Source organism: Chamaea fasciata, unplaced genomic scaffold (genome assembly GCF_029207755.1).
Source record: "Chamaea fasciata isolate MVZ Bird 193981 ecotype frontalis unplaced genomic scaffold, bChaFas1.0.hap1 SCAF_16, whole genome shotgun sequence".
In the NCBI taxonomy this organism is placed as follows: domain Eukaryota; kingdom Metazoa; phylum Chordata; class Aves; order Passeriformes; family Sylviidae; genus Chamaea; species Chamaea fasciata.
In genome coordinates, this window is record NW_027094101.1 from 6849248 (window position 1) to 6867644 (window position 18397).

Sequence of the window (18397 nt, forward strand, 5' to 3'; positions counted from 1 at the left end):
TCCCACAGCTCACGGCAACGTGGCTGAGCTCCTCATTTCTCCTGTCTAAAAATACCAGCAGGTAGGATCGGGTTCAGCGCAGCTGGGAGAAGAGAGAGGATGTTTTCCTCCGAGGAGCAACAGCTTTGGCTTTCCGGAGCTCTTGCCCTTTGCACTTTGAGGTCTCCACCTCATCAGTGCATTTCTGGAGCAGGAAGCAAGAGGACAACTGGAAGACACTGGAAAAACGCCGGAGATTTACACACGCAGGTGAGCAGCAAAGACGGTCTTGCAGTAAATTCAGCTGGATTCTGGAAACACAAGCATTTCACATCCGCATGATTCATACCGGGAGGGAAAGGGAGTTTGGCTTCGGGACTGATGACGGCAATTCCTGGAAAAGTTTTTCCAGGCTGCGCGCCTGGAGCGGGGCAGGCGCGGAGCAGCAGAGCCGGGGCTGCCGCCCTCTCCTGGCAGCCGCAAAGGTGACGGCTTCTCATCCAAGACATTCTTCCCAGCAGCAGAAACTTTCCAAACAAACCCCGCTTCAATTACAAATCCGAGCTCTGCCCCCGGACTCGCTCCGTTGTTGCCTGAACACATTTACTATTTTAAGCAAGAGATTACTCTCTGTTCAGCCTTGTTTGCTCTCCCCTTGATTCCGTGCTGAGTTCTTGGGCTGAACTTTAGAAACTTTCCAGAAAGGCTCGGGATGACAATCCTGCCTAAGCGAACAGAGGCAGCTTTCCATCATAAAATTCCAAAGACAACAGAGGAGTGGGGTGGCAGAGAAGGGCTGGCAGAAATCACAGATGGGAGACTCCTTGTGACCCTCAGCTTACATTAGTGCTGCTGAGAGAGCAGGAATGTCTGCTGAGGAGCTCTTGTTACTGCAGACTGGGTATTTTTGACATCATCACTGCCAGCACCACCACTTACCTGCTCAGCTTGTCCACAAGTGCTCCAGGTAAGACATGAATGAGATAGAAACTCAGAGCTTCACCTGGGCAGCTCAGCAGTGCCCACAGGCAAGAGGCAGAAAGTGGCTGAGTACACTTGGAAGCCCTTCAGCAGCTGGAGCAGAGGGTCCAGAACTAAACCACAGAGGCACAGTTCCTTCACCCTTCTGCATGTACCAGGGTTGCAGGGGGGCAGAAAACAGCTGACACAGGAATAAGCAGTAGGCCAAACTGAAGGTAAGCCCCCAAAATAAGATTTCCTGCATTTTAAGCAGCAGGTTTCTGGGGAGATCCTTCTGCTTGGAAAGGTGTGGGAATATAACTTGCAGCTAATAGGCTGCTGAGTAAGCTGTGAAACAGAAATACAGATGAGATGATTAGGAGCCACTTTAGAAGGTCAAGCTGTGGATCAAACATCAGAAAGAAGGAGTAGGGTGCTCTATATATAAAACCAACACACAGAAGTCGCTTGCAGTGCAGCAGCCAAGGTTGGGGTTGATTACAGAGGTCCAGGAACAGTTCCTCTGTGTGGCAGGCAGGAGATCTGGGTGCTCCCAGGGCAGCACTTCAGCCACAGCCTGGAGAGCCTTTGGGAAGGAACGGGGCTCTCAGGGAAGGGACAGGTCCCAGAGGGACACAGTGCCAGCAGCCTGCCCCAAGCTCTGGCTCTGGCTGGCAGCTCTGGAAGGTACAGCTTGTGGTGTTCTGCCTCATGGTGACAGGCAGACAACAGATCCTGCACATGATCCACCTTCAGGAGATTCCCCCAGCAGAACCAGCACCTCCTTCCTGCAGCTGCTGTTGGTTTCCAGGTAACAACCCCTAAAGCACAACGCAGATCCATGTTCAACTCCTGTGGCTCAGAACATCTCCCAAGCCACACCTGGAGTACCCCGCACCACCAAAGCAGCTCAGTCACACCCTTTCTGCCCCAAGCTCGAGGACACTTGTTTTGAAGCAACTTCTAAAGTCTAATCCTGAACATAGTAAAAAACAATCTTTTAATAGCTTTACGAGCTCATAAAGACAAATATCTTCTCCCAAGAACAAGCAGGCAGAACATTCCACTCCTACTCTCAAAACAAGGATTTGCTGCAGCTGAAGGGAGAGGGGAGACAAAGCAACTGTCCAGAGGAAAAAAATATGAAAGAACAAAAAATTCCATGTTCTTTGCTAGCTAAGGGTGCAATTGCCTACAGCAGCTCGCAAGGGTGGGAGAGGAAAAAGCAGCACCTTCCACAGACACTTCATTAGCACTTCATGCACTTTGTGATTTAACACAGTGGCCGTGACTGACTCTCTCCCCTAAAAATGGTGCCTCTCACTGAAGTCTGCTTCTGCTGTGCAAAATTGAGGCTTTAAGGGAAAGCTACTTTTAGTAAAAATCCCTGAACACTTGTCCTAATTAACTCTTCCTGCCTTAACACCACACAGCCTCCCAAGATGCCAGCCAGTCCTGGGAAGAGAGGCAAGAAATTTGGGATTAGTAACTGAGTAAACTTCCTCCCAGGTCTGTAAGGATAATGAGATACCAGCCTGGTGCTAGAAACCACAAGGATTTATTTAATTTCTCTCCTCAAAGAGTTCTACCGAATACTTTAATATTACTACAACCACCCCAAACCTCACACCTTGTACACTTGAGCAAAAATATAAGCTATACTTTGCATTTTGGAGCAGCCTCTCCCTGGGGAAACAGACATGTTTTCCCTTTTATCTTCACTGTTGGATCACTGAAATTGCAGAAGAGATACTCTGGCTCTGAACAGGGAGTTGTGCTGCTCCTGGGAAGGTAATTCCAAGCTAATATATGGAGTTTAAGCTCTCCCTGGGGCACAAGCACTCATTGGCACTGAACAGACCAACCCACCTGCAGAACCAACTGCAGCAGCTCTGCTCTTATGGAGCAACATCTGTGCAGCTGAGCTAGGGAAGGGGCACATCACAGAACACCTGGGCCCCAAAAGGGTCACTTTGCTCCACAGAACTCACCCAAGAGAGCCCCTGGAGCTGCTGCTGAGAGCTTTTCAGATTAAAGTGATCACACCTGGGCACCTTCTACTACAGCACACTGAATTTGCAACTGCTGTTCAGCAGAGATGCTGAACACTGGCAACACATCTCACCTGAAACCGCCCAGCAATCCAGGAACACAGAGCCAGCCATTCCCAAAGACCTGATGCAGCTCAACTGCTGCATTTCCATTTGTTAGCAGAAAGGACCAAAAATGCTCCATGAAGTGTTTTAAGTTGTGCACTGCCACTGGAATCGACTTGGCACTAACAGTTCACACAAGAAACAATCAAGACTTGCCACAAAAATCTGCCAGATGTGGCCTTCAGTGAGGGAATGTGAGGAAAGGTTAATGGCATTCCCAAGGAGCCCGAGTGCTGGCAGCACAGGTGCCACAGGATGGCAATGCTGTGTGACAGGGACACTGGGGACCCCCCAAAGGTTCTGCTGTGACAGGGACACTGGGGACCCCCCAAAGGTTCTGCTGTGACAGGGACACTGGGGACCCCCCAAAGGTTCTGCTGTGACAGGGACACTGAGGACCCCCCAAAGGTTGTGCTGTGACAGGGACACTGAGGACCCCCCAAAGGTCCTACAGTGTGACAGGGACACTCAGGACCTTCCATAGGTTCTGCTGTGTGACAGGGACACTCGGGACCCCCCCAAAGGTCATGCTGTGCTCCCAGACAGGGGCCTGGCCCTGGGAAAGGAGCAGGCACAGTCCCCAGGGCTATTTATTACCAGACCCTAGGAATCTCCAACAGGTGCTCCCATCTCAACAGGCCCAATTATCTTCCCCTGCTGAGCTCAAAATACACAAGCAAACTCCAGCTGTGCCTCCCCTCCCACTTCCCATCAGTGCTAATGCCCCAGTCAGCCCCAGGAATGCCACAGATGAACGAGTTCCAGGTTTCACACAGGTTAATGTGTCACCAAGCCTGAGCTCCTGCACACATTCAGGAAGAATTATTCCAACCAGGACTGGGGGAATGGGAGATACCTGAAGGTGACAGGCTGAGATTTCATGGCATGACAGCTGCACTTCCACGCAGTCCACAGAAAAAAAAATTAATAAAGAAAAAAAGTCACTTCAGACACTCGCTGAAAGATGAAACCCATGAAGAACAGTATAACAAGTCAAGTTTTAATAGATTTATAAAATTCATATATACAAAACAGTAAACTAAGTCACCAAAGCTATAAAATACACTTTTTACACATCACAATATAATTTTATCTAGTACACAGTTTTCGTAAGTTGAAACTATTACAGCAAGTAGCTGCTTCTATCACGGATGCTGTTTTGGTGCTAGAAAGACACTTATGTGAGCAGTCTGGGACTGTGCTTTTACTTTATGCATTTTCCACCTTTTTTGCGTTTGTCACTGTTTTAAAAGTACTTTCCTGTGAATTGTTAAGAAAATTAAGGCTAAGTTCGGGGCTTTCCTGCCCAATGTAGTGAACTGGTTTAAAAAAAGACTGATATTGCATAGTATGTGTGTTAATGCATAGGCACCAGAGAGCAAGTACATTGCAGAATAAAAGATAACATCACTTGGCTTCCTAAGCTATGTGGTTGTGTCACAGGCGTTTTGTCAGTTTGCTTTTGTACATTTTGATTCCACAAACAAAACAACTCCTCACTAGAGTGAGAAACACCAGCACTGCTGCTCAGTGGAGTCTCCAGAAATACCTTTTAATCTGTATCATCGATTCAAGCCCATTCTACATTCCGGACAACACAACCTGGAGGAACACTCTCTATCCTACAGAGGGTTAATGGCCTCAATGCAAACAGGACTCTGAACACACCTCTCCAAACCCAAGTCCACCAACCACCTTCCCAAGTCTCATGAGCTCCCAACAGATCCTTTCTCCTCCACATCCCCCTGCTCCCTGCTATCTCCTCTCAGCCTTTGTGCCCAAAGATCTCTTTCTGCACAGGAGATCGATGGCAAGCAATAGCAGAGAAGTTGTGCTACTCAAAACCTGTCACTTCCCTCCAAAGATGCTCTCTCAGGTCCTACTCATTAAAAAATGTTCCTCTCCATTGGTTGTAGTTTTTATTCAAAGAACTGGAAACAGCCTCTTACCTTCTCATGCTCTGGTAGCTTGAAGAAAGTTTAGGCAGCTGTCAGGAAGGAGTAGGATGCACTGTCTGGCCAGAGATCTGTGTACTGTATTTTATCAAAATTGAGTTTTAGCACCCAGTGACGAACAGATGAAGAGAGGTTTTACAATGGCAGGGCCAGCCTTGCCAGCCTGCTGCTCTTAGTTCACAGCCAATGGCTCTCTGGAGTCACTCAAAGCTTTCGGGTCAGGACAGAGGGCATTTCACTTCAATACAGTCTTCAAGCACCATCAGCTTTTGGGATCTGTTTAGAAACTAGCTCCCCTCTCCTGCTCCCCTCCAACATACTTTGGCTTTTATTTATTTTATTTTTTTTTTAACCAGAATGTCCACCTTGGAAGTCAGTGCTGCTCTTTTTTCCCCCCCCTCTGACTGTTTTCACACCAGACAGAAGATACATCCTTCAGTCACAGGCCAAGAGCTGGGCTGGGACAGCTCCTCAAGCCAGGCACAGAACCACCAGCACTGACAATCTAGAACCTCCACACTCCCCACCCAGTAAGAACACAAGCATATCAACACACAGACAAACTTCAACACCGCTTTCCAAATGCCATTAGAAAGATAAAAACGTCAGGGATCGAGCTGAACTGCCCAAGCACCAAGATGAGCAAAGAGGCAGCATCACCTGGTTAGCAGAGAGGCAGTTCCAGCTCCAAATCTCCTGGCTTTACTCATTTCCATCTATGTAAAAGAGATTAGTGTTAAAACAAAGAAGTGCCCACGTCACAGCACAAAGCAGAGATCACCCCAGCTAATTACAAAACAGGTATTATTAAAAAGCACTAGGTCTTGCATTACCAATTATTCCTCACTAGGCTAGACAGTCCTCAGCTAGAACTGTGTGGAGTCAGCATTAAGTCTGGCCCAGACCATGCCAGTCTTCCTGATCCATAAAGGATGCTCCATAAAAAATAAAAACTGTTAAAAGCTCATTTACAAATGTAGGCACAGATGTTTAATAGTTGCTACTGAAACACCCCACCCACCACTTTGTGTTACAGAATTACAGAGTATGAGGTAAAGAGTTGGCAGTGCTATATTAAACCCCTGACTACACCACGTGATCTTATACTAGAAAGAGAATATAGAAAAGAGGGTACTGCTAAACTTACAGTTCTCATCATGAGATCAGTGTTTGGTTTGCATGACAAACTGCACTGTGTGGAGGTGTTGCATATTTTGTTTGTCTCTCAAGCTGGCACACATCAAATCATCCATCAATCCAGCAGGTACTCCTGAAAATCTGATGACAGAAGGCGAGCTAAGGCAGGTGTCAAAACTCACTGCTTGAAAATCAGAGGGGCCTTTTAGAGAAATCCTCTAGGTCCATGCACAGAAGGATTTTTTCCCCCAGAAATAAGGAAGTACACACATAGAAAAGACTCTAAAACATAAGTTAATATAAGTTAAAACATATTAATACAAAGACAGCCATCTAAAGGCAGCAGAGGACCTGTTTTCTAAAATGCTGTTCTGTAGAAGGCAGCTGTCTGTCACTAAAGAAAGCTGCTGGTTTCTTCAGTGGTACCAAGTCTGTTCTTTTAACTGCTTTAATTCTACACTTCTCTGCAGATCACAGTAACCAGGATGGGTGAATTCCCAGAGGGAATGGGGGCAACACACAGGCAGGATGGGACACTCCCAAATGCACCACTTTTTACACCAAATGCCACTTCAGCTGTCCTGGGGAATTATATTTTTGTCTCCAGTGCCATCCACCAATGAGCTCTTCCTACTCCATTTCCCTAGGGTTTATTTGCCATTACTTTCTCTTATCTGCCTGCCTGGCTGCAGCTCAGCTTTACCTGCCTCAGAAGGCCTGGGAATGTCCATCCTCAGGAGCTTCATTCCTGTAACATGCCCACTTCCAGGTTTTACACAGCAGCAATTAAAAAAATTAAATACACTATCAAGTTAATAAGTCAAATAATCTAGGCTGCCGTATTAAATACGATTCATTCTTTGCATGAAACTGAAAGCATCTTTGAGTTGTAAAACTGAGTGGCCAGTAATTTCAATTCCATAACCACCACTAGGTAATTTTCAACATTAAGAACTATTTCTTTCCTTCAAAGTGACAAGTGCCTATTGAATGTGTCACTTCCAGAAAAGCACTCTTCCTTTGTAACTCCACCAAGTCACCTTGCAATGCATCTCAGGATTGCCCAGGGCCTGACAGCACTGCAATCTGCACGAGTGCTACTGACACACTCTATATTAGCTTAACACTTGTTTTGAGGACAACAAACACCAAGTAGCGTTGGATAAATGACTCCCATTTAGATTTTCTACTTAGACTCCAGGATTACCTAAGTCTCTGCCCCAAGCACAGGCTGCAAGAGTTTCCTCTCTTTGTCCTCGGGAGAAACAACCCCTCTGTAACATTCTGTCACTGACCCCGGGTGTCAGAGGAGGGACAGCAAAAAGCTGCTTTTTTCTTTAAAAGAAAAAAAGAAAAGTCCTTGTTCAAGGTCTCCATCTGATGATCATCCTGCCTGTGACCCATTTCCTGACCAGCCAAATGAACAATAAGCCTATAAAACTAACAAAAAAAGATCTTCTCTCCAGCTGTGTTTACCTGCAAAGTTCTCCAGGATGTCATTTAAAATAGTTTTTTATTTGTTTCTGCTGAAAGGACTAAGCAACTGACCAGGCCTGTCCCAAGATGTGTGACCAACCTCACCTACCTAAGCTCTGCTTTAGTAATTCACTGATTTACCACAACATGATTTTCTGGCTTTATACTACAGCTTACCTTGAAAAAACCCCCCAAGCCCCCTCAGCTGTGGCAAGAGAAAAGTGACACTTCAAAAACCCCCGTGTCCTTTTTACTCACAGGCCAGCTCCTCTGCAAACTTGGGAAGTGCTTGACTTTTGCAAGGAGAGTTTCCTGACCTGGGGTTCCTGGTGTGATCCATCACTATCCAAACCTGACAGAACTCTGCGCCCACAGAGCCAAACCACTGATTTCCACCTGCAGCTGCAGCCCCACACTCAGGTCCATTTCATCAATTAAAACAAGAAAGGCAATAACGAGCCCAAGGTGGGCAAACTGGTTCCCTAAAACTGACTTAGTGTGCAAAACTGCCATATCATACAAAAAACAAAAAAGGAGCTTGAGAGCTCAGTGTGAGATCTCTCATGCTGATTCTTTTCCAGGCGCAGATTTTAAGTTACTTAAAATATAAGTTGCATCGTTAGCTCTGTTGAGGGTGAATCCATAAGGTGACTAAGGATACAAAACCATGGATGAGTGTCAAGAGAAAAACAGAACAGGAAATTCCATGCTATGCCTCCCAGGTAAAACTACAGTAGATTCAGACACCAAACTGAGGTAATTCTTGAGAAAAAATACAGTTGAAAGGGAATGTTTAACTCATTTGAGAAAACAAGCATAATATTAACTCATCTGGAAAATTCAGTGAAAGAATAAAGCTCACAGCAAACTAAGAACTAAAGTCAAGTCAACCTAGAAGTCAGGTGAGCCCACAACTGCCTCCTCTTTCCCAGCGTCTTGTGTGAAGTGAAAACCATCACCAAGAACTCAGGAAACATCTGAAAGCTTTGAAAGCAGCCTTAAGTCTTCAGCCAAACAAATGGGCTCAGAGAAACTAACCTTATGTGATGAGTAAACTTGTTTGCATCACGCCATGGTGAAACATTTTCCTTTTCAAATGTAATAATCTTAAGATTTTTCCCTCATCTGAATATTAGTCACGTAACATTCTTCCCCTTCAAGGCTAAAAATTAATAAATATTTAAAAGACAGAGTTGGTCCTGGCAAAATAAGACTTGTTGCAAGGAAGCTAATTCCTGTTTAAGTTTGCTGAAATTTAAGTTTATGAAATTAGATCTTCCCATCTGCAACTTCTCAGTTGCTTCTTACCTCGATTCTGTGCCTGTTACAGGCACTGAAACAGCCACAGCTTTTCCACTCTGGAGCCTGCACAAAGAAAGCCAGGAGGCTGTGACATCAGGAAACTACACAAAAATACTGATATGAACATCTGCAAGCTTCAGAGGGGAAGAAAAGATTCCAGATTTTATCCAAATTAACATGAAAGGACAACGGAACAGGATTTCTCTTTGACCACATTTCCCATGGGATTACCAGCTGAAGTAAAACTTTGCTTGTTTTGACATGCCATTACAGGCTCAAAGGGGATAAGAACTCCAGGGAATCTGCTGACTTTTTATGGGTACAAACAGCCCTTCAGATTTTATTCTTGGATAAAAACTATGACAAAAATTGCACAGTAAACTATGTTTGAGTTACCTAAAGGATAGCACTACAATATCTTCAGTTTGTCCATGTACCCCACTGCAGTAGAAAAGATTCAATGTCTGTACACAGAGAAGGCACCTGGCAGAGATTGAGAGCACAAAGAAATTCGGAGTTCACATCCAAATTATTCACAGCCTCTTGGCATTTTACACCCAAACCACTGCCCAAAAGGGGCGACTCCAAACCTGACTGTGCTCTGAGTTCTACGTGCATCACTACAGGCTAAAGATCCCATTAAGACACAGATTAAAGGCTAATTTTACAGCAAGGTCTTGCTGTCCAAATACATCAGTGCAGCTGGGATCTCCAGGGTGTTCAGTCCTCCTAGGTCAGCTGTTGGGAACTAATCAAGCAGCTGCTGTGCTACCAAAACCTTTGCTTAAAGAGTTTAATCAGCTTCCAAACTTTTGAGTACAGACAAAGCCCTGTCACGTGAGATACTGAACCTTCACAAATGCTGCCCACTGTGGGTGTGAGGACAGTGCTGGCTGGCCATGGAGCACATCTCCCTCGAGCAGCCACTGTGCAGGTACATGGCTGGCTGCTCCAGCACAGGCTGCTGCATCAAGGAAATCAGTTTTCCCGTGATGTAACACTCTCCACTCATAGTGCAAAATAAACCCTTCTCTGTATCAGTGAGGCCTTAAGTCCCCATCCCATTTACTCCAACATGAGTTTCCTTACAAAGTTTTAGACCTCTGCCTCAGGAGACTCATGCAAAACCTTCAGACATGAGCTGTGCATCCACCTCGGGAGGTGGATTCTAGACCCTCAGCAAAGCTGAACACACACATAAGACCTGGTTATATTCCTAAGGGTTAAGAATGGAACTTCCATTAACATTCTCCAATACAGCTGCCAATCTCATCGTGTTTAGATTAGTTTGATCGATTCAGCACCTCCAAACTACAAAAAAAGGCAGTTTGTACAATAAGTGTCTCTGAAAAATGAGCGCATTCATTTGAAACGTGTCTTCCATCCATGGTCTGTCAGAGATTTCTGTTCTCGAAGAAGGCAGACGGTGGTTGCATCATTCAGCGTTCCAAACTCGGTACAGAACCTACCATGGCCAGGTTTCAGTAGTGTTTTAGTCCAAATGATTCAGTAGCTAACATCAACATGACTCCTCCGGCCTATAGCTCCTCTGTTTGGACTGGCTAGTGAACAGCATTCCTGAGCCAAGGAATTCGCACGGGTCCCACGCCGCATGCAAGGGCCACAAAGAAAGGATAAAAAAACTTCGATCGAACCCTCCGGCGGAAATTTCAACAGAGCAGGACGCTGCTCTTCCTTCACTGCAGCATGATGTCCTTGAGGTTCTCCTGCAGGATGGTGTCCTTGACGGCGTGGAAGACGAAGCGGATGTTCTCGGTGTCGATGGCCGTGGTGAAGTGGTGGAAGAGCGGCTTGCTGCGGTTCCGCCTCTTCCTGTCGAAGCACTGCACCAGGTAACGCTGCACGTCCTCCAGCCGGTGAGGGTCGCCCTTGAAGTCCGAGAAATACTTCTTAATGCTGACAGTCTTGACCTTCTCCACGAGAAGATCCATCTTGTTGAGGAATAGGATGATGGAAACGTTAAAGAAAAGCTTGTTGTTGACTATTGTCTCAAAGATATTCATGGACTCCACCAGTCTGTTTGTGCGCCTGTCTTCCATGAGGACTTGGTCGTATTCGCTGGAGGAGACCATGAACAAAATGGAAGTTATTCCATCAAAGCACTGGAACCATTTTTGACGCTGAGATCTCTGTCCCCCTACATCCACCATCTTGAAAGGAATTTTTTTAATGATGAAATCATGCTCTACTATCCCCTTCGTGGCTTTTCTGGCCAGCAAAATATCTTGTTTGCTGGGGAAATAGTTCTGCAAAAGAAAGGAGAGAAGTCTTAAAAAAAAGTCCTTCAAAAATTCTGGCTGATGCCTGAATACTGAAGGGATGGGTAAAATCACCAGAAGCTGCTTTTAAATTTAAAAATTATCAGATGAAGAATGAATACTCAACAACACTCAACTGGCCTGTTGACCATTTAGCTCAACACTAGTAATGAGCTACAGAAGATCCTGAGTCATATGAGTACAAAAATAAAGGACTAATTCACTCCTACACACTTTGATCCTTCAACCCTCTTCAACGTTGAAGTGTATTTTTTTCATTATGAACTTCTTAGCTACAGTGTTACTGCCACTTAGGTAGTGTTCAATAAAGCAGATCAAGTCATCACTGAAAGGTTTTGTTTTTTAAAATCTATCTTTCCCACAGTTCATTACTCTTACAAGGACCATCTTGAAAGCTTTAGTGGAAATTCTTCTTCCAGGTTCACACTCTATGACTAGCAATTACAGCAAGAGATTCTACCATGAGCTGTAGCCCAATCTACCACTGTAGAGAAATTTGTTCTTCAGAACCTTATCACTGTTACTCTTTAGGAAAATCACCTTTCTTCTTCCTCCTCCAAGTCTCCTGACAGATGTTTTCATTACAGATTTTGAATCCTAAAAGTGCTAGGATGGTTTTTAGTTTGCTAAGGTTTCACTCTGCTACCTTAAGTAGCACCAGCCATCAGAACATCAGGAAAAGCGAATGAGATCCAGAGACAGCATGGGAGGGCTGATAAAATATGTGCACAAATACAATTTCCAGTTGTTGTCTGTCAAGAAAGATTAAACAAATGCTAAGCTTCAGTTTCAGAAAGCTGGAGTTTACTGTCTCTAGAGAAAGAACACTGAAATTATTTAATGCATTTAATAAACCAACCAACAAACCCAAGCAAGCCCCATGAACCACAGTACACTCAGGTTTTCCTTGTCTCTTGGAGCTCTCTGGTTCAGAAGGAGAAGGTTTCTTACCAGCTGACCAATGCGATCCAGGTTATCCAGGAAGTATTTCACCGATTCACCCTGGGAAAAAAGGAAAGACATGGCAACTGAGCTTGTTTCTAGGACAGCAAACCCAAGAGAACAAAGGCCTTCTTTCCAACATGCATTGAGCTCTAACAGAGCAATATCACCAGGGCTGGAAAAATCAAAGTTGAGAAGAGATTTGAACGAATGCTCAGGTCTATCCAGTAAATCTCTACAATAGAAGTGTTATTAAAGTCAGCTCTTTGACTTAAAGGATTTGGCTTTTTTCCCCCCTTGTAAGATAAGTGCCGTTAATTGACACTGAGTGGGAGTAAAAAATGAAACACATTTATAAGAAACCAGTGTATTTTGTTTAAAATTCCTAACAGTGAACAAAAGCATATCCTAGACTGGCTGACATATCTTTAGAAAAGTGGAAGATTTAAGTCCCCCACCATTTATGATGATTTAAGCTAGACTTGCTTGTCACAAACAAATGAAAAAAGGAACATTTTCAAGGACTTGCTCTTCCACAAATAGCTTCCCTTCTGGGCTCAAGACTTTTAATAATAGATTTGCTCATCTTGTATAAGTTCTTTAGCAGTTATATTGAGAAGAAAATAGGAACGTTTGCAGGGAAAGCTCATTCATTTGTGAAAATTCTCTCTTGTGTAAGAGGATGTCCCACACAAATCAAGGGCCCCTTTGCATTAAGTGGGACAAGAAACCCTGCACAGACTTTAAAAGAAGTAACAAAACTGTTTCCATACAGATGCAGACTACGCTGGAGTGAAACTCTCCTGAAAATACTTCCCTTCACAAAAAAGTAATTCAATAAGTCTTTATTGTTCAGAATGTGTCTTGTGGTTGTAGCCATGCCATAAGAATGATAAAGGGGAAAATCCTGCTGCCTTTTAGTGATTTTAGGCAGGCAGACCCATTCTTTATCACAGAGCAGGGCTGTCAGTCACGACCAAATGATAGTAGGTGCCCTCACCAAGTCACTAATTCAGAATGGAACTTCCTCCAAGTACTACCCTGGACTCCAGCTGCAATATAAATTCTCAAACCACACATCCTCCTCTACACTATAGCCCTGAGACAGCAGAACAGAATTATTGCCCCCAGTGCAACTCTAAACAGATGAATACAACAGTTCATTGTGAGGAATCAGACTGGAGATCAGAGGATTCAGTGTTGGACAAGTACATGCTCCAGCATAAGGCACACACAAAAGGAGCTGGAGCTTATTATTTCCTAACATTTAAAACTGGAAGTGTCTTTCCATAAAGGAGAGAGAACACATGGATTTGCAAAAGACTGCCATGTATCTACAAAAGATTTACAATGGATTGCTAGCAGAAAAAAAACACTTTTTTTTTTTTTTGGGGGGGGGTGGGGTGGGGGTGAGGGGAAGTTTCCAAAGAACAATTGCTCTAAGAGCTTCCTTACAATCATGAATTTTCATAAGGTGAAAGTAATTTCCTGTATTTTTTGGCACTCTGTGGATCAGAAGAGATATCACAGACTGCATGAATAAGAGAAAAGGGCTTCCTGTACAGCATTAGTCATGTCCAGGAGATGGGACAGCCCAGAAAGAAAAGATCACTGAAGCTACAAAAAACCCCTTCTCTATCTGTTGTGCTCCATCCCACACAGCGCCTTCAGATGTGCAAAAATACTGCCAAGGGGCCATTTCTGATAAGAGATTCTTCCAATTTTCTACCAAGTTGCTTTAAGAGTCCCTGTCTGTCCATCCGCCCTCCCACACCAGAGCAGGGAACAGCCGTGTGCCTGTGAAATGCAGGGACACACAGGCAGGAGCATCTGATTTACAGCTTCTGCCTCCCCTAATTCCCACCCCACACATCCATCACTCTGACATTCTGCACGCTGATAGGGAGGTAAGAAAATAAACTGATTAATGGAAAAAATACATGTTCATTTCTGCAGTGATTTAGGGAAAACAGACTTCTCTAGGTTCTCACCCAGCTCTTATTAACGTTGCAATTAAGCCTCGTAATTTGTTCAGGGAAATTTCAAGCAGCAATGGCAAAGCACTGGGAGAGCTGGGTAACCAAGTCAGGTGGCTGGAACAGGTGTGAGCACCATATGCATGTTCTGACAGATCTGAAAAAATCTGAATATTCTCTTCCAGCATACCAACCAAAGGCATGCAGTACTTAAGTCAAAATATCTGTTTCCAGCCAAAACAACAAATCCTCAACAAGCTCCAGTGGGTTTGAAGTTTAAAAACCCTCAAAACATTCAAGCACACAAACATGAAGGGAGGAAAAACACCCACCAAAAACCTTCCAGAGTAACAACCCCAAACCCAGCGCACACACTCAAAACCTCCTGCTTTAATGATTCCCTGATTAACGATTCCTGTATTAAGTTCTACAGAAGTGTGGACTCCAAAGGCTTCTGGAATAACCTTGTTCTACATCTTAGTCAGATTTACAGCAAACTGGGATGTTCTGGGAAGCACACTCAGTTCCTCCAGCCAGCAGCACACACATGCACTGGGCACTAACTGACTTGATGAGTAACACGTAATGTATTAAATGAGGAAAATATGGAAACTCCAGGTTTCACAACTGCTTGCCATTAGTGTTTTTAATTAGAATAATTATGCTAACTGAACATTCCTTTCTATATTCATTTTTCCTAGTCATTGAGAGAAAATAGACAGCAATATTAATTAGATCTAGAAGTCAAATTTATTGAGTTTTATCTCAACCTGCACTTCAACGGATTTTTGAATTCCACTAATAAGTTATTATTTATGCAAAGCTGTCTCATGCTTTGGGTACTGTACACGCATACAAACAAATGGTTATATATATAAACATACGTATATAAAAATAAACACACAGTTTCTGAAACAAAGTAGATTTTCCATTCAAAGCAAATAATTATCAAAATAAAGTATCAGCTGTCCCTTTCGCGTTGAATTATTTTTTCTCTTCAAGACACTGGCCATAAAGAAGCTAGTTTAGTTTTTGCAGTGCAAATATTTAGTGTTTCTCCAATATCCATCTGGCCATTCAGCTCCATTCAAAGCTGGCTTAGCACTTCAAGTGCTCTCCTCCTCCAGATCTCAGCCAGTTATTTCAGGTCCATGACCATGACTTCCTATAAAAGTGTCAGCAAATATTTGTAATTGATTCATCAGATACTAAAAGTATCTTTATGCAGATTAATGACTTCAATTTCAGTATTTTAATGGTTCTGGTGGAAAAAGAAAGGTTGTTTTAACATCACAATCTATTTTAAGCTATGCTTGCAAAGTAGAAATGAAAGCTGAAGTTATTTATAATGTATGTATATTTATACCCTCTATGTGTATTTATTCTACGTTAACTACCTAAATATAATCACATCATGGTGTGTTCACTTAAAAAAAGCCAAAAAAGATCCAGATCAGATCTTTTACAGGCTGATGTTGCAAGAAAAACTGTGGCAGCTCCAGAAGCTTCCTCAGATCAATGACATTCATAGAAAGTTGTTGAGCGTCTGCCTTTTAGATTAAAAAAGACTCACAGCTTGCATTGTCCTAACAGCACACTATTTCCTTTAAAAATATTCCAGCCATATTCACAAATAATGCTTTTTAAAATATGAAAGACCATTTAATTTCAGTCAGCACAATGCTGAGATAGGAAGCCCCATTCTGTCACAGTCCCAGCAGAGTCTGCCAGTGAAGCATTTCGGCACTGACATTTCTTATTTATTTTTAACTGGTGCTCTATTAGTACATTTCACCTTGGAAAGTTACAAACCAGTTCGCTATTTTTATGGATTCTCATTCTCCTTGATAATAAATCAAGATGTTTCAGTGGTGTCTCCTGCACCCACACCCCATGTTTTACTGTGGGGGAGGGAACAGTGACCTCTGAGTTATGAATTTTACGTCGCTCAGATGGTCCTTTTTCAGTGCCCCAGAGCAGAGCAGCGACCATTCGCGTTCCACTCCTTGCTCCCCACACCAGAGTGACCACAAAGCTGGGCTGACTCATTGTGTCACTGCTGATCTCTCCTCCCTCTGCAATCCAGACCCTCTGAGTAACACTTCTGCCAAGTGGGCCCAAGAGAAGGAGTAAGAGATGCTGTTCCCATTGTTCAGGAGGATGAGTCACTGCACATCTGGGAACTGGGGGAATCAAGAAACACAAACAGAAGGTCTCAAATGAGCCCACAATGCAGTATCGCTATTGGATTACTATTTTTTTTAAATTGTTGTTCTTTTAAACTGGCCTATCTGCAGTATAAAGTTTGGTGAAGCCAGAGAAAATAGTACAATTTGTTTAAAAACTGACTGGTGGAGGAGAAAGGGAGGAAAGTTGAAATGTAAACATATACTCCTGCTTCCTGAAATAGTCCTCTGAAACTTTTTTTATATGCTAGATTATTTTGACCACAGCATTCTCAAGGGGCAAAAGCCATGAAATAAAGAAATTTTTAATCTACATGCCTCATACTTTGTGAATGCCATCTTAACATGAGCTCCAAATAAGTCACCATGAAAATAACTGATTGAATTCAACATCCCTGTCCCTTCAGGCTACGTACAGAGCACATAGGAAATCTCCACACAGAAATATTGTAACTAATCTGGCATCGCTTCCTTTGCCATTGGTAGTCTCATTTTGGGCAGAGTTCCCAAGCAGTATTTATTGCATGAAAATAAATGCACAGCAATCATATGCAGATTACTTTAAAATACCCCCAGAAACTCAGTAGACATGTTCTGGAAGGCCAGAATTTACCAAGCTATCACTGTAACCCTCAGTTATTCAGAGTGAGCCCTGGTCAGATCATAAAGGGCAGTGAAATATCCCATTGTCCAGTTCCCTAAAATCCTGGCTCATTTCAAACTTTTCCTGCTGAAAAGCAGTTCCTCTAAATTCTGCTCTGAACTGAAAGACTTGAAAGGGAACCCTCTGTTCCAAACTGGCTTTTTTCCTTTCCTTGCCCCAAGGCCTTTTCGACATAATATTAATTTAGCCCTTCCTGATCATTCTGTCTCTGGCCGCTAAATTTAGAGCACACGATTTAAGGTAGGCCTGTCAGTCTTAGCTTGTTTCAGATGATGGATTAAACCACAGAGGAAGGAAATGTTGCACTTCAAGGAAGCATCTAATACAGATCTAACAGAAACACAGAATACAAATCTAACAGAATTCCCACGCTACAGCGAAACACCCAGAGAAACAGAAACTGCAAATAACTGCTACAAATTGCAGCTGAATCTGAAAGGGGAGAGAACACTGACCCAGATAGAACACTGGTGTTGGTCACCCATCCTCTGCTCAGGAGCTGTGAAACATTCAGCAGCAGGGCTGGGAAACAGGAAATCCAGGGAAGATGTTTGGGAATCTCTCAGCTCTGAGATCTTGGGTACATAAATGGGATGGACTTAAAGCACTGACACAACTTCATCCAAAGCTGGCCTTTATTTAAGGAACCATTCCATGAGGGCTCCTTGAGACACGTACAGACAAAAAGCAAACTTGCAAGCAAAATCTTTCTTTGCAAACCCTGAGATCTCCTCTTTCCCAAGTTTCCTGGGATGTCTTATCACCTCTCAACTAAGAGGTCTGAATGTCACCACTTCAGATGTTTTATAAAAGCAAGAGGCCCAAGGGAAGAGCAAGGTTACAAAATAACCAGGGGACCAGTATTTGAAAACGTTCAGGAGTTAGATCAGCCAGGTTTTTGGGTACTGAAATTAGAACCAAAACTTCGCCATCAAAAAGTGATACAGAAAATGCTTTTCTTAGTGAGAGGCACTGGACACAAGCAGCAGGTTGACACCCTGCCACCACAACACAAACCCTCTGGGAAGTGAACAGGCTCAGGCTCTGCACCCTGCTTCTATCCAAGGGCTAAAATTCTCTTGAGGGACAACTACAAACAAACAACTCCCCCTCCTGAGCCCACAGGCTCCTCCAAGAGATTACTTCTAAATCTACACCTCTATTCAGCCTCCCTGCTAACAGGGCATGGATTTACTGCAGGCAGAAATGTATTCTCTCCTCGCTGACAGCTGATGAATTCAGTATTATTTGCCAAGGAGGTGAGCAAGTCTGTGCTTGTTAAGAATTCCCCCAGAGGATGCTGAAGTAACCTAAATTGCCCTGAAATGCTGATGCCCATTGGACACTGCAATTCTGTTCTAACA

The 18397-nt window shown here is 43.7% G+C and overlaps 1 protein-coding gene across 1 annotated transcript in view; it reads right to left on the reverse strand.

Annotated features, from left to right (window-relative positions):
- Nucleotides 1-4074: 4074 nt before the first annotated feature.
- The window catches only part of GNA12 (G protein subunit alpha 12), a 41009-nt gene continuing 26686 nt past the window's right edge, over nucleotides 4075-18397 (reverse strand). The window contains exons 3-4 of the mRNA XM_066198481.1: nucleotides 12217-12267; nucleotides 4075-11232 (exon numbers count right to left, since the gene is read on the reverse strand). Coding sequence (XP_066054578.1) covers nucleotides 10663-11232; nucleotides 12217-12267 — 621 coding nt within the window. The 3' untranslated portion in view covers nucleotides 4075-10662. The remainder of the gene's footprint in view (nucleotides 11233-12216; nucleotides 12268-18397) is intronic.